Source organism: Dendropsophus ebraccatus, chromosome 6, assembly GCF_027789765.1.
Source record: "Dendropsophus ebraccatus isolate aDenEbr1 chromosome 6, aDenEbr1.pat, whole genome shotgun sequence".
Lineage (NCBI taxonomy): Eukaryota > Metazoa > Chordata > Amphibia > Anura > Hylidae > Dendropsophus > Dendropsophus ebraccatus.
In genome coordinates, this window is record NC_091459.1 from 78,463,249 (window position 1) to 78,475,948 (window position 12,700).

The 12,700-nt window shown below is 42.2% G+C and overlaps 1 protein-coding gene across 7 annotated transcripts in view; it reads left to right on the top strand.

Moving 5' to 3' along the window:
• Nucleotides 1-12,700, top strand: part of MECOM (MDS1 and EVI1 complex locus) — a 430,268-nt gene that overhangs the window by 378,304 nt on the left and 39,264 nt on the right. For 5 of the 7 annotated variants that reach the window (XM_069975240.1, XM_069975239.1, XM_069975242.1 and 2 more), the window contains exon 3: nucleotides 11,053-11,187. In XM_069975240.1, coding sequence (XP_069831341.1) covers nucleotides 11,053-11,187 — 135 coding nt within the window. Of the gene's footprint in view, nucleotides 1-7,861; nucleotides 9,076-9,375; nucleotides 9,563-11,052; nucleotides 11,188-12,700 lie in introns of those variants that run through there. The other 2 variants (XM_069975244.1, XM_069975243.1) reach the window with 2 other exon arrangements.

The window sequence follows — 12,700 nt, forward strand, 5'->3', positions numbered from 1 at the left end:
TGCATGTGTAATGGTGTAGGGGGAATTACAACTATCAGAGCCCAGCATGAATAGCAGCTGCAGCATACACAGACACACTCCCTCCACTGACAGACACCACTGACACACACCACTGACACAAACACACTCCACTGACACAGAAACCACTGACACAAACACACTCCACAGACACAGAAACCACTCCACTGACACGGACATACACTCGGACACACACTCCACTGACACGGACATACACAGAAACACATACACACATATATATGCTCACCCACACAGCAGCAGTTATAGTTCTGTCCTCCTCTGTTCTATTCAGGCCGATCTCTACACAGTAAATTTGAGGACCTGCGGATCATGTGACACAGGCCATGTGACCTGCAGGTCTCTCTTTCTTCCTCTTTGTGTGCTTACCCAGTGGTGCCTGCCCAACAGTGTCTCAGGAGAACGGGAGTCTGAGGTTGCGGGCCCCAAGTCTAGTGGGGGGCCCGGCTGCAGTATACACTATTCCCTGGTTAGCCAGTTTCTGGACAAACGTCCTGAATGGCTAAACAGGGACATTTCAGGGCTGAGCAGGCCACCGGGCCCCATAACAGCCGCTATGGCGGTAGTTCCGCCCTTGTTAGGGACTTAGGGTCCTATTACACGGAGCGATTTTTAACTATTAACAACTAACGATAAACGATCGCAAACGAGATTGTTTATCGTCAACCTGAAATCGTTCACCATATTACACAGAACAATAATTGTTAGATACGATCGTTTATTCCTTCTGATCTCAATCGATAATGTGCTATTACACTGAACGATTAGTGAAAAAATGCGGAACTTGAGCGAACAAACGTGGAATTACAACGAACGATTAGCGAACGATTAACAATAATTTTAGGTTCGGATCTAAATCAACGATCAACGACATACGAACGATTTTTCGATCGTTGCCTACAATTACACAGAACGATTATTGTTTAAATTCGAACGATATAACGATTTTTCACACGATAATCGTCCCATGTAAAAGGGCCCTTAAGTATACTCCACGACCACTAAGGCTACGTTCACACAGAGCAAAAGGGGCGGATTACGCACGGAAATATTTCCGCCTGAAATCAACTGAGGCTGAATTCCGAGCAGAATATAAGCAGAATGTAAGCAGAATCCCTTCGTATTCTGCTAGGAAAGTGTTCAGCTCGTAATCAGCTCTTAATAAATTCAGCGCGGAATACTCGAGGAATCCGCGCTGAATCCGCATGCATTCAGCGCTGAAATTCAGCGAGTATTTGGTGAGTAAACTAGACTATACCAGAACATATACTAGAATCCTCCCCCCCCCCCCTTTTCCCCATTTCCGCGCTGATTCAGCGAGTAATTTCCGCTTGTATTCTGCTTGTATTCCGCGCTGAATACGCGCGTATTCCGCGCTGAAACAGAAAATCAGAGCCCCATTGATTTGTATAGGCTTCCGCTAGCGGAAGAATGAACATGTTCATTCTTCTGGTGGAAAGCGGATTAGTTCAGTGCGGAAATTCCACTGTGTGAACTGCAGAGCAGAATTTCCATTCAACACAATGGAAATTAGCTCTGCACCTATTTTAACGGCTGAAATTTCAGCGCTGATTCAGCGCAGAAATTCAGCTGCTTTTGCTCAGTGGGAACAAGCCCTTACAAAGAACATGCACACTGCTGTATTACAATAATAGGCAAGTCATAGGATTACATAAGGTCTCCACTTTTATCCACCACAGTCAGCTTCTCACATGTACTTTACTTCACATGTAGGAAGATATGAAATAATGAACATTTTTGTGAGTTGCCAATAATATAACAGCTGTTGTTAAAAGGGTATTGCCATTTTATAAAATTATGGCAAATTGTTAGGATTTACTATTATTATTAATATTATTATTATTATTATTGTTTATTATGGGTGGAATGTACTAAAACTGGCATGTTATACATTGGCTGGTATACTCCCACTGTTGTTCAATTCAGCAGATTTATTAAGAGGTGCTGTTCACTTAAAGGGAACTCCAGGTAGAGGTAGAGGTTGTTTTGGGTTTTTTTGTTCTGTTTTGTGTTTCTGCACTTCCTGGTTTATCAGTTGTACACAGGACTACAGGTTCCAGAATGCAATGCTTTCCCTCAACTGTTCATCACAGTCCTCAACCCTGCCTATTTCCCGCCCAAAGCTGTTGCAGAACATCTAGGCTGTGTTCACACATTGCAGTTTCATTGTGTTACTGAATTATTTGCAGTAATTTATGATTTCATTGTGGTCCCACACAGCACACTGTATTCTCTACCTGTAACACCACACAGCACACTGTATTTTTTTTCTTTTTATTTCCAAGCACAGTTAAAGTTGAGCCCCACAATAAGGCTCTGATCCTCTCTGCCATTTAGCTTCATTTACATGTGTTACTGCGTCACTTTTGTGACTACACTGCAGTACTGCAAGTACATGTGTGAACACAGCCCTAATTTCACTGCATACTTCTGCACAATTAGAGAAATCAGTGCAACACCTGCTTCTGGCTGGTCAGAAATGGTGAATCACTCAGGTGATTGGGGGATCCAGCCAAGCCTCCTGTGAGATCACGCCCGCCCCCTGTCTGCATCATCAGCCTGATCTCAGCAAACACACACAATGTGAGACAGAGGCATGGAATATTTGTCTCCTAAGGGGGATAGCAGAAGTAGCAGGAGACAATGTGGATTTGCACAGGAGCCATTTTTTTCACTTTCTGGATTTCTATCAGCTACCAGTGTGGCAGAACGGTACAGATATGGTAATACATTGTATAGACACATATATTTAACTTTTAATGTACTTTTAATAGAAAACAAGTTTTTCTTATCTGGAGTTCTCCTTTAATGGAAAAAGGATAGGACAACTGATGCATTTTTGCCATCAGTTGTCATCAACAGAAGGAAACCAATCCACCTGATATATGCAAACCCACCCTAATACTTACAAATTTACTATAATATCTGATATCTATGAAATCTACACCCGCTTAGTGCGTTGTGTGTGTTTGCTGAGATCAGGCTGATGATGCAGACAGGGGGCAGGGCGTGATCTCCCAGAAGGTTTGGCTGGATCCCCCAATCACCTGAGTGATTCACCATCTCTGACTGGCCAGAAGCAGGTGTTGCACTGATTTCTCTAATTGTGCAGAAGTGTGTAGTGAAATTAGGGCTATGTTCACACATGTAGGAGTGTCATTGCAGTACTGCAGCGTATTTACAAAAGTGATGCAGTAACAAAAGAAATGATGCTAAACGGCAGAGAGGATCAGAGCCTTATTGTGGGGCTCAACTTCAAAGATAACAGATGCTTGATCATAATATGTGCGTGGAAATGAAAAGAAAAAAAAATCAAAAAGTTCTTTACTTTATTCCAATATCAGCGTAGTGCTGTGTGGTGTTACAGGTAGAGAATACAGCGTGCTATGTGGTTACAGGTAGAGAATATAGTGTGCTGTATGGTGTTAAAGGTAGAGAATACAGTGTGCTGTGTGGTGTTACAGGTAGAGAATACAGTGTGCTGTGTGGTGTTACAGGTAGAGAAGATAGTGTGCTGTGTGGTGTTACAGGTAGAGAATACAGCGTGCTGAGTGGTGTTACAGGTAGAGAATACAGCGTGCTGAGTGGTGTTACAGGTAGAGAAAACAGCGTGCTGTGTGGTGTTACAGGTAGAGAATACAGTGTGCTGTGTGGTGTTACAGGTAGAGAATACAGCCTGCTGAGTGGTGTTATAGGTAGAGAATACAGCGTGCTGTGTGGTGTTACAGGTAGAGAATACGGCGTGCTGTGTGGTGTTACAGGTAGAGAATACAGTGTGCTGTGTGGTGTTACAGGTAGAGAATACAGCGTGCTGTGTTGTATTACAGGTAGAGAATACAGTGTGCTGTGTGGTGTTACAGGTAGAGAAAACAGCGTGCTGAGTGGTGTTACAGGTAGAGAATACAGCGTGCTGAGTGGTGTTACAGGTAGAGAAAACAGCGTGCTGTGTGGTGTTACAGGTAGAGAATACAGCGTGCTGTGTGGTGTTACAGGTAGAGAATACAGCATGCTGAGTGGTGTTATAGGTAGAGAATACAGCGTGCTGTGTGGTGTTACAGGTAGAGAATACGGCGTGCTGTGTGGTGTTACAGGTAGAGAATACAGCGTGCTGTGTGGTGTTACAGGTAGAGAATACAGCGTGCTGTGTGGTGTTACAGGTAGAGAATACAGCATGCTGTGCGGTGTTACAGGTAGAGAATACAGCGTACTGTGTTGTGTTATAGGTAGAGAATACAGCGTACTGTGTGGTGTTATAGGTAGAGAATACAGCGTACTGTGTGGTGTTATAGGTAGAGAATACAGCGTACTGTGTGGTGTTATAGGTAGAGAATACAGCGTACTGTGTGGTGTTATAGGTAGAGAATACAGCGTACTGTGTGGTGTTATAGGTAGAGAATACAGCGTACTGTGTAGTGTTACAGGTAGAGAATACAGCGTGCTGTGTTGTATTACAGGTAGAGAATACAGCGTGCTGTATGGTGTTACAGGTAGAGAATACAGTGTGCTGTGTGGTGTTACAGGTAGAGAATACAGTGTGCTGTGTGGTGTTACAGGTAGAGAATACAGCATACTGTGTGGTGTTACAGGTAGAGAATACAGTGTACTGTGTGGTGTTACAGGTAGAGAATACAGCGTGCTGTGTTGTATTACAGGTAGAGAATACAGCGTGCTGTATGGTGTTACAGGTAGAGAATACAGTGTGCTGTGTGATGTTACAGGTAGAGAATACAGTGTGCTGTGTGGTGTTATAGGTAGAGAATACAGCGTACTGTGTGGTGTTACAGCTAGAGAATACAGTGTGCTGTGTGGTGTTACAGGTAGAGAATACAGCATGCTGTGTGTGTGGGGCATAAATTACTGCAAATAATTCAGTAATACAATGAAACTGCAATGTGTGAACACAGCCTAGATGTTCTGCAACAGCTTTGGGCGGGGAACAGACAGGGTGGAGGACGGTGATGAACAGCTGAGGGAAAGCATTGCATTCTGGAACCTGTAGTACTGTGTACAACTGATAAACCAGGAAGTGCAGAAACACAAAACAGAACAAAACCCCCCAAAACAAATGGATTTTTGGTAGTGTCAAAAATGGAATAGATAGGTAAGTAAGGTTATATACTTCTGCAGAAGTTTCATTTTTTTAACCTCTATCTGGAGTTCCCCTTTAACCATCAAGGTTGAATGACAGAACGCTGCAAGATGCATTACGCTGTCTGGCCTGTCCAGTGATACATGAATGATTAGGTGTAAGTGCGGGGATGCCAATGCCGCGGCCATTTTTTGAATTGGCACCCATTTCCTGTTCATGTCTATTCCCAAGCACTGGTCCAGCAGGAAGCACTGGAGGCGGCCCCACCGACCCCAGTGTGACTACACCCCTCCTCTCTGTGACACGGCTCCATTGATTCATTGAACCAGGTGTCAATTCAAAAAGGGCTTCCCCAGCGCCGATCCATTCATGTAAAAAACTTCAGGCGATGAACCTGATGGTACATTGGTTTTAAAATCCTCACTGCAGCACTATTTCTGAGCAGATTTTGTGCAGATTTTATCTGCACTGTCTGGTTGAGCTTTCGAAAAAGTCCCATTTACTTTGCTGCTACAGTACATGAAGTGGATTTTCTGTCCAGAAAATCTGCAGAACTACTGCAATCTTACACGCTAACCTAATACTCCATTTGCACAAAGTGATAATTCGCCCAACCAATCGCCCAACGATTTTGAAGCAACAATTTGTTTTTTTATAACAATCAGCGTTTAGACAGATAGAAAAATCATTATTGCGATCGTTTTTAAAATCTTTTAAGCCCATCTCACACATAGGGGGAATCTTTGAAAGACTGCTTACACAAAACGATCTGCAAATTTTTAGCGCACGACCAACAACGATTTGAGAACATTTTGAAAGATCACAATGAACGATTTCACGCTCATCGCTTGATCGTTCGCTGTATTTACACAAGCCGACTATCGCTGAAATGTAATCGTTATTGTAAAAATTCGAATGATAATCGTTCCATGTAAATGCACCATAACAGGGCTCCCATTTTACCATGTGCTATTTATAAGGCTATGTTCACACACATTGGAGTTTAATTGCAGTAATGCAATGAAATGATGCAATAACCAATGAAACTGCAATGTGTGAACACAGTCTTATGATGCTGTCTTGTTACATGGCAGAAGGACCTTTAGGTTTCTTCAGGCAACAGGCACAGTGTGATACTTATACAGTAGCTACCCAGTGGCCAGATATGCTGCAAGGTGTAGTTCCATATTACCTGGAGAAGAAAATTTGTCCAAACATTTATTAAATTAACCCATTCATTACCTTCATGCTACCAGCACTGTCAGACTACATCTCATGTAGTAGAACAATATGTGTAAACTGTTACATAACCACAGCAGGAGGGAGCAGGGAAGTGTGTTTCCAGCATGGAAAGAGTTAGTATCGGTCTTTTTACTGCATTTGTTATTGGGTGTCGTGTGAGAGTTTACGAATATTTGGTCTTAGTAGCGCCAGTTACAGTGCAGCTTCTTATTTATGCCAGGAAGCAGCGCCACCTTCTGGAAGCTTGTGGAATTGGATGGAATCTTCCTTATGCTGCAGTTGTGATTTCAGCGGCAATCAGATTTCTCCACCCCAAACAAAGTGAGAGAGAAGAAATCTCCATGCCCCTTTCTTAGGATCCCAGCATTACCGATAGCCAGCAACATTTCCTTCTTTTCAGAAACTACCCTAAGAAAAGGAGGGGAGAGGGGATACCCCTATCATAATCTAAGATCAGACCTATGGACTCAAGCAATCAGTTTCCCAGATTACTTGTATTTAATACACAATGCATCATAAAACAAATCCCTCATCCTGACAGGAAGAAAATAGCTCATAGCTTGAGCTGCTCCAATTTATGGCTAAATAAAAAAAAAATAAGAAAGAAACTCTCCAACAATGGGTGAGATGAGGGAGGGCAGGAAACCAATGACCAGCAAACCGGGACCTCTTTATGGTTCTCAAGCACCCAAGTCTATGGGAATCTCTGACCAGTTAGAAGGTTATTTACAAAGGATTTTTCCTGTCTTACCTAGCATTGCTGTGTGATTTTGCAGAAACAATGGCCATTATCTAAAGCAGCAGTTCAATGTCACAGATAACAGTCTGCTGAGACAAATTAATCATCATCTCTTGTCAAGAAAGCTGCCCCCTCCTCTTAAATAAATAGCACTTTATAACAGGGCACATTTAGAATATAGCGAATTCTTCACGTTAGAGTCAGTGCAAGCCAAAAGCAACACGATGGACATCAAACACATTGTATCGTCGCATTTTCGGAGGGGTCCTGGGTGCTAATCAAACAGGAAAGTCAGATTTTTTTTCTCTGTCATCCATAAAAAATATAATGATCTCCTGTGACTGGGGGAATTTTTTTTCTCGTTTTTTTTTCATTCAGATATAAATGAAATAAAGCAGGAAGCTTGAAAAAGTTCTGTCTAAATATTCTATAAATATTTACAACAATGTTGCGAGTAAAAGAAATAAACAAAGCACCACGTGACTCAGCTGGGGTTGTTTTCGGCTAATTAAACAATTCATTACAACTTATCTGATTTAAATTAGTAAAAATCACTGGTTGTAAAGTTCTCAGAGAAAACTCGTGTAACCTTGGCTTCTCATTGCAGCCAGTTGTGGAGTTGTACTGCTTTTATCTCCCATTTGGATATTAGTATGATAGTATTAGTGTTGTATTATCTAGCATTATACTGCCGGGTGTGGATAGTAACAGCGATTGCAGCCTCCTCAGGTTGCACTGACCAGTCTGTGGTCTATTAGGAATGATGGGACAGGGCTCTCAGACTGAACACACTTCTTCAAAGACTAAAGAGACGAGATTTCCCTGTAAGAATGGAATCCACCCACCCCAGATCTCCCCATTGGTCGCTGATTGCCTGGATGGAATGGACATGCTGAAGGGGATGGGGCATCTGTGATCAGAGTGTCCTATAGGAGTCTTTAGCGACCTTTTAGTGACCTCTTCTCCTACAGGAGGCTGCTGCTGTCACTTTAAGAATGTCCTGAGAGAGGAGCCAGTGTCTGTGCTGGGAGATAGCTGGGGAGCCCTCTCCTCCTCTTTCTGGATGGCCGCTCTCATCCTCTTTATAGAGACACTTCAGCAGTCACATAGAGAACTTCACAGACTTGGCAAGGGGATGGCTCCCGGGAGGATCTCACTGTGAGGGGATCAGCAGCTCCATCCTGGGACCTACTTACAGCGAGGATCCTCCATCCAGGACACGGAGAAGCACAGGGCTCCTGCCTGGACAGCTACACCACCACTTCCACAGGCTTACACGGAAGAGCTGAGGCTTCTTGGAAAAATCCGGGATTCTGCCATTGGACATAGAGGGGAAATCCCAGGACAGGAGGGATCATCCTTACTTCCAGCACCAGAACACCCTGAGACAACAGACACCTATCACCCAGCTTTCCAGGACTGGTGACCACCCTGAGACAACAGACACCTATCACCCAGCTTTCCAGGACTGCTGACCACCCTGAGACAACAGACACCTATCACCCAGCTTTCCAGGACTGCTGACCACCCTGAGACAACAGACACCTATCACCCAGCTTTCCAGGACTGCTGACCACCCTGAGACAACAGACACCTATCACCCAGCTTTCCAGGACTGCTGACCACCCTGAGACAACAAGGAGCTATCACCCAGCTTTCCAGGACTGCTGACCACCCTGAGACAGCAGGGAGCTATCACCCAGCTTTCCAGCACCAGGACTGGTGACCCCCCCAGCCCTGCAGCAGCAGCAGCTCCCTCCAGGCTCCCAGTGGGGGTCCTGACTCTCCAGCAGGGACAGTGCTGACTGCTGGTGTCTGGCTGATAAGTGAGAGGAAAGGGAGGTGTCCGGGACCCCTGAGCTGCCGCTTCTCCTAGCCTGGGATCGCCTGGGATCGCCTGGGATCTGGCGGCCTCCTCCAGCACACAGGGCTGCCTTCTCCTCCTCAGGTAAGTGAGGACTCCTCTGGCACTGGCTGTGATATGGAAGCTCAGCTCTTGGCTGTGCTCTGCACTTGTGGTTACACTTGGAGTTCCCCTGTGAAGTTGCAGGCGATGTGATGTGTCCTCCCTCTGTCAGGGAGCGAGGACTGCTAAGTGTGCACTGCGCCTATTCTGCGACACGCGTCTATTATCGCACATGCATCCTATTTACATAGACTCCTGTATATTGAGAAATAGACAAGTCATTGTGTCTTGTATATGATCTTTAACTGATGACTCAAGACAAACACAACTCCTCGTCTGCAGGACACTTTCCCTGTACCAGTCAGGCCACTCTCTCAGCGTGAAGTCATTCATCCAGGGTATTAGCAGTAAATCCTCCAGGTGATGTGATAGTCCCTGGGAGACAGGAGGAAGATCAGGTGCAGCAGATCCCACACCTTACACACTGCTGGCTACCAGACAGACAGGACACTGGACGGAGACTATCGAGGTAAAACTACTCTAGCCCCCATCCTCCCACTCCTCAGCGTGTTCTCCTGCACACTCCTCTACACTAGAGGAGTGTGCAAAATAGTCCTATACATCTATACAAAATTACATCGCCCGATTTAATCCTCCGACCACATCGCACACAGGGAAAACTTAAAAGATAGAATGAGAAATTACTACGATTTAATAGATATGTATTCCTGTATAACTTTAGTGTATTTCTATGTGAAATTGAGGGTTGTCAGCGTCAGGACTTCTTTGCTGGGGCCTACAGTTCCACAGACTTGAAGTAAAAAATAAGATGAAGCAGGAAGGGTGCAGAATACAATGTAATTATTATTATTATTATTATTATTATTATTATCTTCTTGTGTCCAGATCTTAGACTTCTATGCAGTCTGAATTGTGTCCCTTTTAACCCTCTAATAGACTAACACTGGGAAGCAGGCTTTGTGAAGATGGAGAGGGCTGTATAGGGAATAGGGCTATTGTACCCTTGCCTTTAATTGCTTCAGCTCGAGAGGTTTAGTCGCCCACTGGCCTCCATACAAGCCCCAGCCTAACTCGTTATATAGTTAATGACCTACAACTGCTGCCGGGCCATCCCGAGCTCTGACTACCTCCTCTTACACAGGGAGCCTGCTACAATGTAGGAAACTAGAAGGAATTATTCTACAGGGAGAACAGACCTTTCTCATAAATGTTGCAGAGATATGAAATGATACAAATTGTATATAAAATATAATAATACTATTACATTGGTGTGAACTGTGACAAACTCCTGTGCAGTTATGGAGGAGGAACTGTCCTGGAACTACAAATACACATAGGAGATGGTTTATTGTTTGCCTCAATATTGTTAATCCTAATTTCACTACTTTAAGATACACTCCAAAGACTATATTCCCATCAAGTGTGGCTATAAATTCTAGTGATGAGAGAGTAAGTCCTTACAAGACAGGGGATAATAACACTGTCATTTGCAATGTGGATATTCAGGAGATTTTCTAAACCTCTAGGAGACATTTGGCTTATTGTTGACTGCAATAAAAAGACTTGGGAGGAAATCTGGAGATCTGATGTGAATTCTTACAAATTAGGGTTGGTATAATTACAAGGCTTAACCCCTTCAGGGCTGCAAATAGTCTCTTAAAGAAAAGTCGATCTTTTTATTGTCAGGTGGCATTTATAGAGTGAAGGTGATCCTTGTTGGAGAAATGAATGGCAGCTATACTTTGCAATCTGTGCTTCTAGTTACAGCAAATGCTTCTTCGCAAATTCCTGCACACAATAAAACTTCCTGCAGCCAAGAGATCAAGATGTAAATTCATGTGGGAATTCCATGCTGTTTGCAATTTAATGTTTGTTTTTTTTCTCCTCAATATTTTATTTCTACCAAACAAGTGGTCTCAATGAAATCCTAGTATTTTCTATACAATTTATTAGAATAACAGATTTTTTAACCTGGATACCAATGTGTTTTCTCTTCAGATCTTGGATGAACATTGTAATGTGAAATTCTGCATCAATGCCAGTCAACCAGATGTAGGCAACTGGCTGAAATTTATCAGATTTGCTGGATATTACCATCAGCACAATTTGGTGCCATATCAGCTAAATGACCAGGTATGTCACATTACTTATTTCCGATTGTTCCCAGCTATACAGTCCTACAAATGACCTATTCATCATAGATTCTGGTCGCTCAGTAGTCTGGATAAGAGGCATAGTGCTCAGTGACTTCTGTCATTTACTAATAGTAAAACAGATACGTTTGAGAAATGTTTTTTTTTTTTTTTTACTTAATTAAATGGAATGACGTAAAACATTTAAAATAATTTATTATAATAAAAAAAGGAATTGGCTTATTCCAAGTTTGATATGAAAACATCAAATTACAATTTCTTTAGTGAAACTCCAAATAAACTATTCTCACAAAATATTATAGTAGCTAATTTTTTACATTTATTTTAATTGTAGAAATTTTAGACAATTTTTTTTTTAAAAAAATATATTTTTTTATAATAGTCCTATAATGTAGGTAAACAGTTTCTTTTCTATGTTCAGCGGTAGGCTATTCATGTAATGCATGATAGCTAAGGATATCTTACCGTACAGGAAGAGTATGACATGCCATTCTGTCTGGCTGTTTATTAGGTATGATTTTCAGACAGTGTGACTTATTATTGTTGAGGTGCCCTGCTGTTGTCCTCTCCAGGACTTGAGAGGTTAAGGCGGCCTGGCCTGGTCCTGTTCAAGTCTGAGAAAGCTGCTCTTAGGAGCAGGATGAAAGGGATTTCTTAAGAGGTTCTCCGGGACCTTTTATTCTTTTCCATGAAGACTAAGATCTGCCAACTGGTGAATAAGCAGTACTCATCACATAATGAACACCCTCATTGTGTAGGAGATTATTCAATGTCACTGTATAGATGGGAGACACTTGATCAGTAGTAATTGTTAACCACTAATTACCTTAACTCACCTGTGAAACTCCCAAGCAAACATTACACTCCACCTGAAATAGAATAGGCATATTACAAATCACCAGCTTCTCAGGCTGGACCTATATTAATAAATACAGGGTTGACTGAAGGACAGGTTTGATGCTTGAGACAGCTGGAGGTATAAGATTAACATATACACACCCCAAAGTTTTTCTTCCAGCTAAGGATTCTTTTACTTCCTCCCACAATCACATTCCTAGCTCAGGTTAATATTGTTTAACCCTTTAAATGTCCATGTCCAATAACATCCTTAGCGATATGGTGCAGAATGGTAATATAAGCTTGACTTTCTTATATCTAGCAGCAGTATGAAACATTTCGTTCGTCTTTTGAAATGTAATTTATTTGTAAGAAAAGAGAATACATTTTTTCCCTTTAGTTGCGTGATGCCATTAAAATGTTTTTTTTTGTTTGTTTCCTTGTTTGAAATAAAAAAAGAATTTTTATATATATATATATATATATATATATATATATATATATATATATATATATATATATATATATATTTATATAATTTTACAAACCTATTGTCTAAAGTAAAACTGCTTGATATTTGTCGAAGAAACAAATAATTTGGCTGGTTTTCCTGACAGATTATAAATGTTGATGCTGGCATATACATGACCTAATAT